The 17966-nt window shown below is 45.6% G+C and overlaps 1 protein-coding gene across 2 annotated transcripts in view; it reads left to right on the forward strand.

Annotated features, from left to right (window-relative positions):
* THSD4 (thrombospondin type 1 domain containing 4) overlaps window positions 1–17966 on the forward strand; it is a 275769-nt gene that overhangs the window by 24225 nt on the left and 233578 nt on the right. For both annotated transcript variants that reach the window (XM_072981651.2, XM_072981650.2), the window contains 2 exons: window positions 13273–13387; window positions 16253–16322. In XM_072981651.2, the coding sequence (XP_072837752.2) occupies window positions 13359–13387; window positions 16253–16322 (99 nt within the window). In that variant the 5' untranslated portion in view covers window positions 13273–13358. The remainder of the gene's footprint in view (window positions 1–13272; window positions 13388–16252; window positions 16323–17966) is intronic.

A 17966-nucleotide genomic window follows, 5' to 3' on the forward strand; every position in this document is an offset into this window, starting at 1 on the left:
GGAGAAACCTGGGTTTGAAATCTCCACTCGTCCAGGGGAACTCATTGGGGGTGTGTGGAACTGGTAACGCCACTCCTTAAATACAGTAGGAACCCCCCCCCCCCATCCGCAGGATCAGTATCCACCACCAATTCACTTATCTGCTGGCTAAAAATACTAAATCTCTCTCCCCCTTCCGAGAAATACCTATTCAAACATATTTCCGGGGTGTGTTTTGTATCTCATTTACCTTGAAAACCCCATTAGAGTCGCTATAAGTTGGTTTTGATTGGACATCATGCAGCATACACCCATGCTGTCTATATGTGTGTGTTTTTGAAACGATGTGTCACAGCAGTTGTTGTCGTAGGTGGGTATTCCTCGCTGTGTGTTTAAAACAGCGTGCTTCCATGGGGGTCGGATAGAGAGCGTGTCTTCTCCCTGGCTCAGCTCCACCGTCAACTCTGGAAGCCCCTCGTGAGAGAAGGAGATAATGGGGGAGCTGGCTCCAGACGGCAGGCAGGCAAACTCTCTGCTGTTTTAAGAACATGCAGGATTAATTACTCCCCCCCCCCTGCACACTGGTAGGATAAAGGCTGGTCCGGAGAATGCACCCTCCTTGAAAACACAAGCAAATGCCTTTTTTTGGGGGGGGGTGTCTTCTCTTTTTCATCTTCTAGAGAGGGAATCGATGGTGAAAATGTTACACCGAAATACAGCTCCATGTGGGTTTTGCACTATTTGATCCCCACCCCACCCCGTTTCACTGGCTTTTAATCCCGCCCCGAGGCAATGGAGAACTCTGGACCTACAGATCTCCCCTCTGCCTGTTTATCTTCATAACAACCCTACAAGGTAGGTTAAGCTGAGAAGCAAAGACCGGCCCACCTTCACCGAGCATAGCTGCCTGTCTAGGTGCCCCCCCCCTCAGAGGGACTTGGTCCTCTTTCGCAGCTGCTGCTTCTGGGCAGGTGGGACATTTTTAAGAGAGCCGAGGAAGGCCTGCCCTTTCTTAAAAGGGTCACATCTGTCCAGATGTAGCCACTGTGAAGGATGTTTGCATGTGATTATGGCAAGAGGTTCCATTTCCCTCCAATGATGAATTCATGGGGGGGGGGGGGGAAGGCAGGGTATGTTTTCGGCTACCTGGAGTTACAACGAGGCTCCCTTGGACAACGTCCTGCTGCGGGAAAGAGGTGTGTTCGTATTCTCGGGGAGTCCTTTCCCGGAATGACTCTGTTATGTTGGCTGGGGGTGCTGGGATCTGTATCCCCCCCCTTGACTATTGGCAAGCTTTGCCTGTGGGTGCATGGGTTGCTGGGTGTTCAATTTAGAACAGCTCTGGGATCTCCTTTACAGGAGAGGCCCTTCCGCCCAGTGTTCTCTCCTGCTCCCCCCCTCGAGGTGAATGGTGAGAAAGGAAGTGTCCCCCCCCCCGACCTTGAGGTTGTCGCTGAACCGTGAGGACCTGGAGACGAGAGAGATACAGGCCAGCAACTTAGACCCCCCCCCATTTATGCTGGGACTTCTTGTGTTTCTCTTTACATTCTGCGACTTATCTCAAAATATGCCTGGTAGAAATGGGAGTGTGCCTGCATCGCACGGATCGGTGTCATTTCCTTCCCTTTTCTTGGTGATCCATAAATGGATCGCCAGTTTCGGAACCAACAACCCAGGTTCGCTGGGTGAAGAGCAAATCACAGGAGAAAAACAGGACGGTGTTTACTTTGCTCTGGCTTGGTGTTGGCTGCCGTGGCGGGTGCATAGCCTGATGTGTGATGGTTGGTAGGGCAAGTGGGTGCAAGAGAGCACGTAGGGTGGGCAGCTACATGGGTCGAAGAGATGGAATGGTTGGTGTTTTATGAACGGGAATTCTGTGTCATCTCTGAATGAACCAGGGAATTTTCCCCCACTGCTGCGGGGCTTCAAAGGAGCAGGGTTGTGCCCGCTTCTATACAGCATAGTGAAGGGCGGTGCTTTGGGGCCTTTTTTGGGAACATCATACTGGAAGTAAAGCATGCTTAAGAGGAAAAGGTGTCTGTTTCTCCTTGCATACCCTTGCTCTGTTCTGTCAATGGCAAATCGCTGCCTTTGTTTTGTGATTGGTCTCTGGGAGGGAAACACAGGCTTCATCTACAGGTCTGATTGCTGAGTCGTGGAGGTTTAAAGGAACAACGTCCCTGGAGGGAAAACATTAGGAGAGCAGGAAACACATTTCACTTATTGTGTGAACTGACTTTCCATGCTTGGGTGGATGAGGGGGAGAGATGAAGATAGGAAGGTTACTAAAATGGTTCAAGAGGACTTTTGAAAGTCTGCTCTGCTGGGACAGGACCTAATGACTTGGCCGACGCAGCAGTAACTTTCGTAGAGGCATACACTGGAACTGTCCTCAAACCTTCATCTTGCCAGGAGGCTGAATTAATTGTTGCTTTAAATCATCGCAGACCTGTTAATAGCTTTGTGTGCGTGCATTGTTTCTGACCATCCGTGCAAGGAAATAATCTCCTCCTAGCGAATTGGATCTGATTTCAGTGGATCCAGTTGAACATCCATTTGGGGCCTGCAAACTGCCAATCATCAAAAACGTGAACAATGGCAGATTTGGCAGTTTTGAATGACTGGAGGTGGGGAGAAGTTATAGTGGTCATCTGTGACATTGTTTACACCCTTGAGAGCCTGAGGGAGTGTGTCCAAACCAAAGCTTTGAAAAGTAACTTTTTGTGATTGTGCTTCCGAGACACTGACCTTGTTTGCTGGGGAATTCAGAGAAGGCTGAATCCTAAAAGTAACTTTCCCAATGTCTTGCCTGAATCAGGATGCCTGTTGCTGTCATGAAATTATTGTGCATGATTTGAATTTTGTAGCTGTAATAGTTGTGGTTTTCTTCTTCCTTATTCACATAGTTTTGAAGAGAACTAGGTAGGACACAGTCTATTCCAGATTTGGAAAGTTACTTTTTTGAAAGGAATTTAGTACCACCAGTTTTTATACCCCCCCCCAAAAAAAAACTTACTGATTTACTTACTGTGCTTTGCTATTTTTTTTAGTCTGAAAAAAAAAACTCTCTTAAACAGTAAGAAGAAGGCCTAATCCTGGGGAATGGGAGATCTCCTCAAAATGCCACCCCCCTCAACATTTCTGTCACATTCCCTTTCAATAATCAGCAAAATGAATTAATGATTACTTCTTGTTGAACCAGTATGGCATAGTAGACAAAGTGATGGACAAAGATTCAGGGGAACTAGGTTCGAATTCCTCATTGTCCATGGAAAGTCACTGGGAAGGGTGACACTGGTAAAAGCATTCCTTAAGTAAAACCCTTGCCTTGATAACCCAGACGGTGTAATGGTCTCTGTGCCATCACTATGGTGAAAATGGTCCCAAATCTAGATGGTGCTCCTCTGCTAAAAAGCAGTTGCTAGAAATGAACGAACGAACGAATGAATGAATTTTTGTCTAAGAGAAAGTAAGTTTTCAGTCTACAGAACCCCAGACATCTTTGTAGCTCAAAGCGGGAGGTTAAGCTGATCGAGACATTCTTTCTGAGCATCGGTAGACGATCGCTTCTCTTCCTATCCCCCTCTCCTAATTGATCCGTTAAAGAAGAACTGGAAATAGCATCAAGGATACCTTTTGGCGCAATGCAATCGTAGCAAAACAACCAAAATAACTGTCTGCTCTAAGAGGACACACCCAGCTGTGCAGGCGTGCCAGTAAATGTGCTAGCAGTTAAGAGCTAGCTTCGGCGGCATGCGTGACCAGATGTTTAAAAAGGTCATATAAGCTCTTTAAAAAAGAAACACGATTCTTATTGCTCTGTAAATGCCTTCACTGGCACGACTGACCTGATGCGGTGGACGGAATGAGCCATTTATCATAGGAGGCGAACGAAGACCCACACAGTTGGTTGTGAGCGGTACAGAGAGAGACAGATGGACAAACGGACACAGAGGCTGAGAAGGTCTGGTGAACTAGGTGATGATCAGCTCTGAAGCAACGAGGGAGTCACCAGCATTAAGGCTCTGTCTTTGAGTTTGGTTTTCCTGTTTGACGATTATTGGAAGAATTTCACGGGTCACACGGAGTGGGAAAGCGAGTGTTGCGTGGAAACCAGCAGGGAGGGTCCCCCGTGGAGAACGTGGCACAACTGCCTGGCCCCAGTCCTAGGCGTGTGGAAGCAAAGGGTTATATTTTGCAAATGCATCTCTAGATCTGGACAGGGGGGTATTTCCCCCCCTTTTTCTTTTTAGTTCTTGCTTTTGTGATGATAAACAGTGCTCTATGGGTGAGCATTATTTTGAATTCTTTAAAAAACCCACAGAAATTCAATGGTTTGTGTTGCCACTGAGATTCCCTATGTGCATCAGGGAGAAGACTAGATGAGTGCTTTGTCCCTGACATGCTAGCTTTCTGGAGTCGGGGAGCTGGTGTTTGAGAGCCTATAGTTGTGTTGTCTTACCACTTGCAGCTGAAGTGGTACAGTCCCTGTAGAGTTCTTTCCTTCTTTCCTTCCTTCTTTCCTCCTTTCTTTTATTTGTCCATCCTTTGATTCATTCGTTCATTCGTTCGTTCGTTCGTTCGTTCGTTCGTTCTTTCTTTCTTTCTTTCTTTCTTTCTTTCTTTCTTTCTTTCTTTCTTTCTTTCTTTCTTTCTTTCTTTCTTTCTTTCTTTCTTTCTTTCTTTCTTTCTTTAACAGCTCCTGGGGGGAGAAGGTTTCCCCCGTTAGCAACCTTAAATTGATAGTCTGTGACTCCTGACTGTATAAGAAGGTAAGTGCCGTAGTGTCATACAGGCGCATGGCCTGGGTTCTTCTTTTTCTGCACCTTGTGTGTGTGTGTGAAGACACACTATCCTCAAGAGCGCCTGGGAACAAGCTTACTCCTGGACTTCATTAAAAGTTGGAATTAATACATCTGCTGCCGAACCTCGCAGTTTTGTTTTTGTTTTGTTTTTCTGGCCCTTCCATTACAATTGCCTCCGAGCAGCGCTGTTTAATTGACTTTAAGTGGGGTTTGATTCAGCAGGGATTTGCAGAAGATGCCAAGGGTGGTCTCCTTGCCAAAAGAAAACCATGGAGTTTATGGATTTTTGGAAGAGGGAACTGGTGTTTCCCCCATTTTTTGGATGACGTTTGCCTGTTGGGCTTTCTCTGGTCCTGATGCTCTTAAGGCTGGCCTGGAACCCTCAGGAGTGCCCAGGCGTCCACACGGCCAGGCTCGTGGAGGCCAAAAGGCAAGTCAAGGGGTTGTCTTGGGGCCTTCGCCCAAGTCCTCTCCGTGATGCTGAGTGCAGGAAGCCTGCGACCCATGAGTCGCAGCACGGCTCACGGGTAGTGCGACGTTGCTGATAGGTTGCAAAGCAGAATGCTTGAACCCAGCTGCAAAGCTGGTGACCTCAGGTTAGGATTCTAGAGAACCTTCTTCTTAAATTTTAAAGACCTAAACCTCTTAGGACTTGGAAACTGTGAAAACAACTTTCTCCTATTCCACTGGTTCTTAACCTTGGGTTACTCAGGAGTTTTGGACTGCAACTCCCAGAAGCCTTCACCACCAGCTGTCCTGACTGGGGTTTCTGGGAGTTGCAGTTCAAAAGCATCCGAGTAACAAAGGTTAAGGACCACTGTCCTATTCTATGGTGTGGCATTCACCCTTGTGGCCCCTGCTTGTCTTTCCCTCACAAAGGCTCACGTTGTGTTTTCGCTGCCACCAGTGGATTACCTCAATCCACAATATAAATGACGTTTGTCCGAACATTTGGCTTGTGAACAGAAACAGAACTTATTCATTGGAGTGAAGCAGATGGAATAATAACAGAAGTTCTTCAGATACACATTATACACAACTGTTGATCATCAACCGTTCTCTCAGTACATACTTCTTTTCTCTTGCTATATCATTACCACCTTCTCTCCCTTTTTTCCTAACCAGCTCTATCTCTCTCAGTCTCTGTTCCCCCCTCTCTCGCTGACTGACCAGCCCTATCTGATTCCTCCTTCTCCCGCCAAGCCTCATGTAGCTGCTGACTCCACCTCTCCAGTCCTCTCATAGGCTCATGCAAATCAGCTCATGAATATGAATAGCATGAGTGACATGGGCAGCTGCCACATATGGGTATTCTTTTCTGTAACCCATTTGAGTCCTGGTCTCCTGTTTCAGATCCTCCATCATCTCCATGGGCATCCCACCGAGATCAAAATGGTGCAGGCAGACCAACACGTCCAGGTGCACATTCATCCTCTAGTTGAAACACCCTCGGCTGCACCCAGAGTTGGGAAAAAAAATTCCTTTGGAAAAAATGTAATTAATTCCTGTCACCAGGCAAAACGTTGCTAGTCTTTCTTCTTCATCCTTTGCTCTCCTTTTTTTTTTCATTCCTGATTATTGTCCCTGGACAAAGCGGTTGGAGGAACTGTTGATCTTGAATCCTGTTCCATAAGAGGAAGTGGAGAAAGACCACCTTGCAAGTTGGGACACTTCTGTCTTACATCACTTGATAGCAAGACCTGGCCCAAGCCAAACTGGAGAATATTAAAAAAAGATGTAACTCAGGAACTGGTTTCACCCTTTTCTATGTACATCTGCCACCCAGTCTGCCACTAAAAGCAGGCTAATGATCCAGTTATGAAGAATTTTGAGCTTTTTTGTACAAAAGAAAGCCAAACGTCTATGTTGGCTTGGGCATGTCATGAGAATGGCTGACAGTCGGGTTCCAAAGGATCTCCTGTATGGAGAATTAGTGCAGGGAAAGCGCCCCAGAGGGAGACCACAGCTGTGATATAAGGAGATCTGCAAGCGGGATCTGAAGGCCTTAGGAATAGACCTCAACAGATGGGAAACTCTGACATCTGATCGTTCAGCCTGGAGGCAGGCGTTGCATCACGGCCTCTCCCAATTTGAAGAGACCCTTGTCCAGCAGGCTGAGGCCAAGAGACAGTCCCAAAACCAGCAAAATCAGGGAGCTGGACAGGGGACAGATTGGATTTGTCTCCAAGTGTGGAAGGGATGGTCACTCTTGAATTGGCCTTCTCAGCCACACTAGACGCTGTTCCAAGTCCTCTATTCAGAGCTCGTTACCATAGTCTCTTGAGACTGAAGGATGCCTAATCTAAATCTGTTCAAAAGCAGAAGCTACTATACAGTCTGACTGATGCAAACTGGTAGCTTTCCATGGTCATCTCAGACAGAGAATAATGTTTCCTACTGTGTACTACTTTCCCTCCCTCCCTGTTGCACTGTAGGGAAGTACCTTTTGACCACCACAACATCATTTCCCCCCTGGATTTTGGATTGCTGAGATGTTATCCAGACGTGCACCGTATTTTTAATCTCTATGTACACATGCTCACAATTAGCTGCGTGGAAGTATTTATTGTTTCCTAAGGTCTGGCTAATAAGATGGATCATAAAGTTTTAAGAGAGGCAAGTAAGCCGGGCCTTGGTCTCCTTTAGAATATTAACGATGGGGCTGAACCACAACTCCCATGAGGAGGTCATTCACTTTGGGCTACCCTCGTATTGCTCTTGGCAAATTTCAGTCCCTGAAAAGTTCACACTGATGGAGGTTGGAAGCACTTGGCTTTGGAAGTTCTCAGCCGGTACCAAGAAGGGAACACAGTTGAACGTCTGTCTAGATGCCTCTATGCAATTTTGGATGCATTTTAACAGGACGAGCTTCGGCCAGGAGTCGGGACACATAATAATGGGCTCAAGCTACAGGAAGCCAGGTTTAGTCTGAATAGCAGGGAAAAAAAACTTCTTAACTGTTAGAGCAGTATGACAGTGGAATCAATTACTTTGGGAGGTGCGGTGTGCTGCAGCTCTGGAGGCCTTCAAGAGAAAACTGGGCAACCCTCTATCAGATCTGCTTCGATTTGAGTTCCTTACATTAAGCCAGGGGTTGGACTCGGTGGCCTTATAGGCTCCTTCCAGCTCCATGATTCTAATCATATCAGTTGACTGCGGCTTCAGTAGGCCGGTAGCAACGTTTTTTGTGAGAAGAGTAGGAATTAAGTGTACAGGTTACGTCTGTCTACCCATCTGCCTGATTTACATTTCATTTTTTTTTACCTCCCTGAACTGGGACTAACGGCAGCTCACAACACAGAGGCAGCTGTGAGACAGACAAATAGTTATTAATGTTAAAACAGAAACACGATTGAGCTGAACATCAGTTTAAGAACACAGGTATCATAAAAAAAAAAACTGTGAAAAGCTGATGCCGTGACAGCTGGTTGGCTTCCGAACGGCTGCCTTAAAATGTTAACAAAATATAATTAAAAAGCTATCTGCCTGTTGGACAGAGAGCAGTAGGAAGGGGGCCAACTCAACTTCCTGTGGAAGGGAGTTCCAGAGTCCAGGATATGCCCATGAGAAGACCCTCTGCACCCTGGCCAAACCTGCCTGAGAGGGTGGCGGGACCTCGGTTTGGGCCGGCACTGGGCAAATGGTCAAAAATTTCTCCAGCAGTGTGAAAGAATCCTACTCATCTTTGTCCAGAAAGTCAATCCGTCCTGGAACCTTGTCCTGCTCTTGAACTACAACATCCATCATCAACAGCCACGGGCAGTGTGGTCAGAGCTGATGGGATTTGGAGCCCCATAAGCCCCAGATTCTCCACCTTCATAACCTGTGACCTAAAATCACTTGTTGAGTGTTTTAACTTACTATTCAGCACGTGGGGCTTAGCAATTAGTTTTACATCCCCCTCTCTCAAATTCTAACCCAGCAGGCTGGCGATTATGCCACCTTCCTTGCCTCGCCTCTCTTCTCGATCAAAGACATGCCAGCAAGAGAATTGTCTCTCTTAAGAAGGTCGCCTGCTGCAACAGGATGGGGTGCTCTGTGTCAAAGCAAAAGGACATGCGCCTTTTCTGCCCAAGCAAGTGTGACCGTCATTCCAAAACCAGAACTTGCAACTAGCAAGTTACAAGTTGCAAAGTTACCTGTAACAAGTTCCAGGTTTTGCTGCCAAGGAGGAATCTGGGCGCAGATCTGCGGATTAGCAAGGCCCGGCGGTTCCAGGTGAGTGGCAAAGCAGCTGCCCCGTGCGTCTGATCTATGTGGAACAAGATTGAAATACTGTACTCCCAACCTCTTTCTCCCTCTCTCCCCCTCTCCCTGTGTTAGGTTCTCTCTCTCTCTCTCTCTCTCTCTCTCTCTCTCTCACACACACACACACACACAGAGCCTTTGTTCGCAAAGTTTTGTTGATAGATCCTGGCATCTTCCCAAACGATGCTTTTCTTGGAAAAATATGCAAATAATATTTTTCCCCAAGGATATTTTTGTTTTACTCTTTCCCCAGCTATCTTCCTTTGGACATGTTAGCTAATTCCAGGAACTCCTTGATAAGTAAGGGTGAAAAACCCCTGTTTTGTTTTACAGATTTTGTGTGATTGCCATGTGAGCCGGTCAGCAGTTTCATTCTGAACCTAAGAATCATCGTCATGCGGGGCACCACTGTATTATGTAAAACTTAAAAATTGAGGGTTTTTTTCTAAAGCATTTGGTCATTTTTCTAAAAGTTGGGAGTTGTTTTGGTTTTTTTATTTAGAGGCTCATTATAATCTGAAGCCCTAAGATATAGTTTGCTGAGGGTGTGTGTAAATCCAGCACTACTGTATTAACATTCACATGTGAGTGCAAATATTCATGGGTCATTTGGTGTAAAACACGCACATAGAAAGCCTCATTCAGAAGGAAGCAACTTATTTTCAGCTTTCTGATACGGTATTTTCTTGGCACCCCTGGCCAAAGGACAAGGTTATAAATCAATGGGAAATATTTTCTTGAATGAAACCCCCACCCCACCCCCAGCTCCAAAGTTCCCCCGGCTACTTCCACGAAAATTGTCAGTAGCAGCTGGCAAAGGCTCGCATGCTAAGCAGGAAGACAAATACGAAGGGAAATTTAGTTTGGCTTGCCATAGATTTAAGTCAACAAGGCAAAATAGATTACATAGAACAGACGTAAGTCTGCGCTTGGGTGAGTTTGGGATATAAATCTTGAGGAACTGCTCCAGGTTGAAAAGTCTTAGACAGGGTTAGTTTGTGGGGTTTTTTTGTTTTGTTTTGTTAACATGTTTAAGTTTTTTTGTGTGGATGTAGGTTGTGGTTGTGCGTGGTTGTTTCCCCCCCCCCAACAAATATATGCATACAGGCCACATCAAGGGCATGTTTGTTTGTCCAGGGAGGGGGGAATTGAGCAGAGATCCTGGAGGCCGAGACCCTTTTCTGGATCTCTTGCGTTAAATTCACGGGTCATCCTGAGAAGTGGAGAAAGGAAAAGCAAGACAGGGAAGAGGCTTCGCTGGCAGCAACAGAGAAGGACATAAAGGGCCGGGCACCCATCCGTGAGGCATGGACATGTTCGGGAGGACAATGCACCTCCCTACTGCAGATTAAAAGAAAGAAATGGAAGGGTAGTAGAGCTTAAAAATGGCATGTCATGGTACATGGAGGACCTCATGGATGCCGCTGGAATCCTACAAAAGATGTCTTACTATCAAAGTTAGCTGTCAGCTTCTTTCCTCATCTGTTTCATATTAAGCAAGCAGGGGGAAGCTTGTTTAAGTGATGATCCTGTGCCCCTTTACACGGACGTAGGTCCAAGAAATTAAGGGGGAAACACAGAGTAATGATTACACTGTTCGATTAGGCAGTATTACTGTTTTGAAAACTTCCTTCCAAAGTTCGGAAACAACTTTTCAAAGTTAACCCTTTCTCTCTTGAAAACATAGCCCTTTCTTTCTCGTAAACTTCTTTCGAGAGTTCACAAGCGTAACCTTTCAAAGGAAATGTGTTCCACCCTGTACATCAGTGTTTAAAAAAGAGAGATAGTAATTTATTGTTACAGGATCTGGCAAAGCTTCGTGTTCCAGTAATTGTTGCCTTGCGCGCTATTTTTGAGGATCGTTTGTCATCGCTCTTTAAGTATTGAAAGGAAGCAGCCAGTGCAACGCTGTTCAAATCAAGTTAACTTGCAAGCTATTTTCTTGGGCAGATAATGGAAATCTAGCCTGGTCTAGCGGATAATGTCAAGTTTCTAGGATAAATAGGTTGCACTGTTCTTTTTAAGCTTTGATGAACGGTGCAGGGTGGCTTGAAAGATAAGCTCTCACTTTCTCCAGCCTTCTTTTTTGCTATCTGATTGGGGGAACTGAAGCCGGTCATGTCTTATCTCTGAGGAGCCCTGCTGTAACCATTTCACTTGAGTGCTTTGCGATTAGAATTGTTTGCTGGCTGTAAACAGCCAGACACAAATCCAGGGAGGTAGGAGAGGCAGAGCACGTCTTAAAGTGAAACGAAGCCAGATGCTGTTGTCTCAGTAGGTGGGAATTTTAGCTGCTGCGCTGCATTTTACCAGTGTCCTGGGTTTGTGTTCTATTATCTCCATTTTTAGTTGATCCGTGCAACACCGAGAGGGTTGAAGAAATGCAATAAACAAAGATGAAGGTATGAAAGCGATAATTCGTTCGTTTAGTCATTTAGTTGTGTCCGACTCTTCATGACCCCATGGACCAGAGAACGCCAGGCCCTCCTGTCTTCCACTGCCTCCCGGAGTTGGGTCAGATTCATGTTGGTCGCTTCGGTGACCCCGTCCAACCATCTCATCCTCGGTCGTCCCCTTCTCCTCTTGCCTTCACACTTTCCCAACATTAAGGTCTTTTCCAGGGAATCCTCTCTTCTCATGAGATGGCCAATTATGCACAGATATGCATATTGCCCAAACTTCTTCGTTTGAAGAACTGGGGGGGGGGGGGGAGGTTGATGATTATCCAACAGCTATACCTTCAAAACCACACCACCAGTACAGCCTTCATTTTTGCTGATTTCCATCTAAGGAAAACAACTGGCAAAATCCATTCGCCGTAAACATTTAGGGCTCTTTTAAGTTCTTCGCCTTATCGCCAAGATGCGGGTGCAATCCTGAAGCAGTGGGCTTTAATCTACAAAAGCTAGATGATGTATGCTTTCTGTAGTGGTTTATAAATGCATCACATACACTCCTGCATTTTGTATTGTGTAAAGACCATGTGGCTCTCTTATTTCAAGGATAACAAGGGATAGCAAATTCCTATTTTATGCAACAATATACAACAACATTCCCAGTTACTTTTAAAGTTTTATTTTCCACGGGCATTTTAGAACATTTTAAGAGGTCTTGTGATAAGATTTTCCCCACATTTTTGCTGCTCTTTTCTCTATCCTAAGGTTGTTTTTTTTAATCAAAAATAAAGAAAAGAATATTAAGTAATGAACAATTCGCTGAGGAATTAAATGAGTTGTTTGTTTAAGTTTTGTAATGGGTAGTAACAACGACTTTTCCCTGTTGCTCGTTGTGGTATTCATAAGTAACTTTTAAGATCCATGCATTCCCATGTTTGATGAAAGACGTCTCCACGAGTGATAAGAAATTACATTCTGCTGCAAGATTTTCAATGATGGTTTAAACATTCCCGGTGAAGAGGCCAGGCAAATTTTGGACTGTGATCTTTCCCACCCCCTGCTGCTAGAGACTGAACTGAGGCTGGGGATCCCGGTTTCAGAGGGACTCTGAGTCTATGCCAGGTTTTAGTGTGAGCTGCTGGCCAAGATGCTCAGTTCTGCCTCTCAAGTAGATTCAGCACTCTGGATAGCATCTGTAAACTTCCAGCTAAAATCCAGAGCGGATTCACTGCCCCACTCAAAACTGGAATCCGGCAGGCAAATCACACGCTGCTCCGTTGTAAGATAGCCCACTCCACAATCTAATCTTCGATAGAGATATCAGGTTACTAAGAGTTCAAGGCAAATATCCCATGCTAGATTAGAACTTGGCATGTGCTACGTAGTTCCCAGTGGGAGCTACCTTTCTCTGTCTCTTCTTTGTGCCTGCCCCCATTAAAAAAAGTGCACAGAGCTTCATATATGCCATCTGAAGGCCCTAAGCAGATTTTATGATGCAGAGAAACAATTAAGCTCAGAATTCCTTTTCTGGGTAGGTGTTAATCTAAATGAGAGATGAGACGAGAGCCATAAAACTCACACCCTTTTGGAAATGAGCCTTACGCCTTCCTAAAACTTGTATCTGAACTGTGGATGGATGTTTTTTGCTAGCATTGCTGCTTTTCCCCCCACACTGCTTTTGTAGCCTTTTGTGATAAGCATTTCCCATTTGTGAACATGGCTTCTAAAATCCGCAGCGTAATTCTTCTTAAGTTCCAGAGCCATGTTGGAAAGTGCTCCATAAGAAAGCAGTGAGTGATAAATAACTATACTCTTTTTGTGTGTGTACTTGTTGCCTCCTCCAGGATTCTTCTATAATCCACCCTCAAATTTCAACACACTGGAAGGCATCAGTTCAGGATCAGACCCTTTGCCGTGAAGGTCAAGAACCATGCTGGACAATTTTAGAGGCTCATTAAGGTTAGTAGGGTTGGTATTTTTAAATTTCGGACCCAAGCAACCGCCGGTACTCATCTCCCGACAGGTCTGTGTGGGATGATATTAGCATCCAGTGGGCATAGATCGTGTGCAGTTTTTTTTTTGGGGGGGGGAAATGGATTTTGCAGCACAGAACCAGCTTCACTCACATTTTTGGTCATCAAGGGAAAGAAGGAGGGATTGGCCTTGTTCAGTGACGTCCTTGTGAGGGAATCAGGCTGATAACCCGGGAGGTTATATGGTTAGAAATGGCCTCAAGTTGTTGTTTCTGTTTGGTTTGCAAATGTCCACCTCTTTCTTCATGTCGAGAATGGAAGCACAGTTTCTTCAGTGGTGTGAATGAGCCCCAACTCCTCATTGTCCAGAAAATAAACCCATCCTTGAATCTTGCTCTGCTCTTGAACTATAATAGCCATCATCCATGCTGTTGAATTCCCTGTGCCTGGTCATGGGGTCCTTCAATGGAACCTACTCGCTAAGTAAAGATGTTAAGAAATGAAACCTTTTCGTGTATGGTGTGTGTGTGTGTGTGAGTGTGTGTGTGTGTGTGTGTGTGTGTGTGTGTGTGTGTGTGTGTGTGTGTGTGTGTGTGTGTGTGTGTGTGTGTAGATCTGGTTTCCAGATCTATCAATGGAACACAAAGTCTACATAGGCCGGAAGAAATGTCTTTCCCCTTCTTTATGCTTTGGGTGAACCAATGTGTGTGACATGACCCTGATTCAATGGAACGCTTGGTGTCAGTTGGGAGAACATCATCCCTCTCGCCTTTGGAATGACTTACCTCCTGGTATTCGCGGAGCTCCCTCGCTGGGCACCTTTAAGAACCTATTAAAGACTTGGATGTTTCGGCAGGCCTTCTCACCAGATTACTCTTGATTTTCTTCTCTCCTTTATTGTTTCCCTACTTTTAATTGTTGTTGTAATTATGCTATTTTATGTTATTGTATTTTATCTCTGTTGTTGGCCGCCTAAAGTAGTCCACCGCGACTAGATAGGCGGGATATAAATTAAATAAATAATAAATAATAATAATTAGCTGCAGGACCGTCTAACGTTCCATTCCAAAATGCCGAGCTGATTTTATTTTCTTTTTCTTCTCCCCCACTCCGTTTCACTTGGCTCTGTGTTTATGGCTTTCCTGCGTCTCGAGATTGCCAGCCTGTAGCAAACCCCCTGTGGAATAGGAAGAATCTATTTTTGTAAGGTTGGGAAGAAAAAGCTATTTAAAAGATATATATTTATATATATATATAAATCCAGGCATGGCAGAGCATGCAGGATGCAGCGAATTCAGCCAAAGTCAACTATCTTTTGACATAATATAAAATAACTTAAAAGAAAAATCACAACGCCTTGAATCAAACTGGGGAGGCTTTCATCAGGAAGGATGGAAAGCCTTTCGCCAAAATGATCTCTTTGTTTCCAGCTGAAAGTTGGTAACTGTTTTGCAGTTGGAGTCAACTAGACGGACACGCCGGACAATCTAGAAACTGGTTTCGTCGTCCGTTTGGGTTGCTTTCCCCACACGTAACGCCACCTGATTAAAACATTCCCTTTGGAAAACTGTCGGGATAAGCTGGCCCAAATCTGAATCATGGCTCAGATCTGAAGCCTTTCTGCCTCTCAAGTGACAACTTTTAAGCTGTCAAGCCATTGGCTTTGAAGATTAGGGCCTCTGTTCTTTCCAGAATGGCACCCTTGTGTCGGAGGGTTCATAGAAGGTATTCATAAAAATGTGCAATACCAGCCGAACACAGATTAAGAGGTGCTGGTCTCCCCCCCCTTGAACTGCACGTAGAAATTATTTTCCTCCCACATGTTGAACTTTCTGCTGAATGAATGGAAGGTGTGTGTGTGTGTGTGTGTGTGTGTGTGTGTGTGTGTGTGTGTGTGTGTGTGTGTGTGTGTGTGTGTGTGTGTGTGTGTGTGTGTGTGTGTGTGTGTGTGTGTGTGTGTGTGTGTGTGTGTGTGTGTGTGTAAAAGGGATGGGAAGAGAGGGAACACAGAAGCTAAAAATGAACTGCTCCAAAGAGTACAGTTCCCTTGTGAATTTATGGGCCACCTGCATACCTTCAGATGTTTGACAGATTAAAAGAGAGACATGCTAGCAACACCTCATATTGCCGCATCGAAGTTCATGTCTCCCTTTGCTAGCCCTGCCTCTGGTTCTGCGTTGCCAAAGTCGCTAATCCTTTGGCTAGCCTTAGGCTGTTTTTAAAAGCTCAGACAGTGTGTGGCCTTTTCCCAGTTAACGGTGTCCTACGAGCACAGGGTGGCCCACAACCAGGTTTTGCAGGGGGCGTTTGATGCATCGCTACGCAAGAGAGCACAAATTTGCCGAAGAATTGCGTCTTGCTAATTTACAGGCATTCGTACAAATGTAGAAGGAATTAGATAACAACGATCAAGTGTCATCAAGTCAATTTCTACTGATGGAAATCCTGTTTTATTTTTGGTTGGAAAAAGGCCGGGCCAGGGAAGGGCTGGAGAACCACAAAATTGGCCCCAAACAGGAGGGTCTTCAATTTTCAGCGTCACTTTGATGTCGCTCCAGAAGGGATTTGATTCATGGTTGGCGTTCATCTGAGTGGGTTTGTTGGTCCTCTAGTGGTTGACTTCCAAAAACAAAAGTCCCAGGCGGCCACCCCTTTGCCTGGAAGTTGCTTCCTCTCTGATCTGGAAGCCTAGATGTATAGCCTGTGGTTGCTTCGTGGTGAGGTTGGGGGTGGGTGGGTGGAGGAGAGAAGCCCTCCTTAAATGTTGCCATTCATAGGACCCAACCTGAGACGTTGCTTGCGGTGTTTCTTCATGCTTGAGACTCAAAGTCGAAACGATTTCGTCCTGCAGGCTTCTTGGTTCCATCGTGGTGCTTGGATTTCAGCTGGTCATTCCGCAACCCTCAATCGAACACAGAAAGGTAAGCCACGCGAATTACGCAGCCGGTAGCCTTGGGTTTTCTCTTTCACATCAGCAGGAACCTGCCGCTGGAAAGGGCCCTCCTGGACCTTGTTTTTCCATGGCCCTCTTATAAAGCATCTCCTATGCTTTGGATGCCAGCAAATAGGTCGTCGCCTCCATTCCATGTCCCTCCAGCCCAGTTTTCGGGGCTCTCCACAACCATCACTAGGATTTTGTGACTCAACAGTCATGCTTAGTCCTTTTGAGGTGCTTAAAGATATATATTTTTTAAAAGATAGATCTGCAAATGTGAGCATTGGAGTTTACACTGAACTTGACGATATTTCCCTTCCATGCATATATATATATATAGTACAGATTTGGCTGGAACAAGGAAAAGTTATTTTCTGGAACTACAACTAAATATTACTGTGAATAGAGTAAAATAGGAAGAATCTCCCATTAAAAAAAACTTCTTAACTGTTAGAGCAGTACGACAACGGAACCAATGACTTGGGAGGTGGTGAACGCTCCAACACGGACCACTATCTTTCGGGTCTGCTTTGACTTGGGTTCCTGCCTTGAGCAGGGGGTTGGACTTGATGACCTTCTAGGCTCCTTTCAACTCTGTTACAATGCCTGAAAGATTTTGGCCTAGCCACTGTGTGTGTGTTTGTGTGTGTGTGTGTGTGTGTGTGTGTGTGATTTCAGGAAAAGTGCATAGAAGGAAATGATGACCTATGTCTGTCCTCAGTTTCTCCTCCCCTATTTTTCTGGGACCCTCTCACTGTGCTACGAATTAGCAAAACACAATGGCAGGTCTTTTTAATCCACATATCTCTTGGCATCACTTCTGGCTTGGCCCAAAGGCAGATGGAAAACTGTGCTTCCTGAATTCTTGTGTTCAGAAGACCTCCATGATTTATGTTTCCCAGCTTAGGGATTTAAGGTATAGGACACACCCTGAGAATGACAAAAGCTTCAATATATTAGTGGGTTTTTTTGGGGGGGGAGAGGGGGGGTGGAATCTCCCAGGGAGTGTTGCTCTTGTCTCCAGGGTGCCTTGAAGGCCAGGCTGACCCCGACAAGGGGATTCTAGCCAACATGGACTTAGACCTCTGCACGGTTAGGTCTAGACCAGATTTTGGGTTCCATACTTCTCCCTCTCCCGCCGATGGCATTCTTCTCTGGTAGGTTTTATCCACCAGCAGGAGGGGAGTCCTTGCATATAAATCACTTGGCAGGACCGCAAAGCCTTTGCCTCTGCTGTGAGATGCTTCCCAGTCCCACCCCGAAAAGAATTTAAAAGCTTGGCAGAAGCGATCTTCTAAAAGGGTCAGAGGTTTCGTGTTCAAAACAGAACTGGGGACCGACCAGCGACCCATGGCAGCTGGAGGCCGCCTTCCCAGAAAGGATCTGAGTTAAACCAGTCTCTCTGACTCTCCGTCACACCCGCCTCCCGCCTCCCCACACATGTGCTTCCTCTTAAGCTTAACACGAGGCACGTATGTAAGTTCTTAAGGATCAGAGGGTTCACCGTGCACTGAAGGAAATTCTACGATTCCTCTGCATGCACCTTGCCCATCTGGTTTTGCTCTGCAAGGTAAGCACAGGAAATATACCCAGGCTGCAAGGTTTGGAAACTGGGATGAATGTTCCATTA

This window comes from Pogona vitticeps, chromosome 12 (assembly GCF_051106095.1).
Source record: "Pogona vitticeps strain Pit_001003342236 chromosome 12, PviZW2.1, whole genome shotgun sequence".
NCBI lineage: Eukaryota > Metazoa > Chordata > Lepidosauria > Squamata > Agamidae > Pogona > Pogona vitticeps.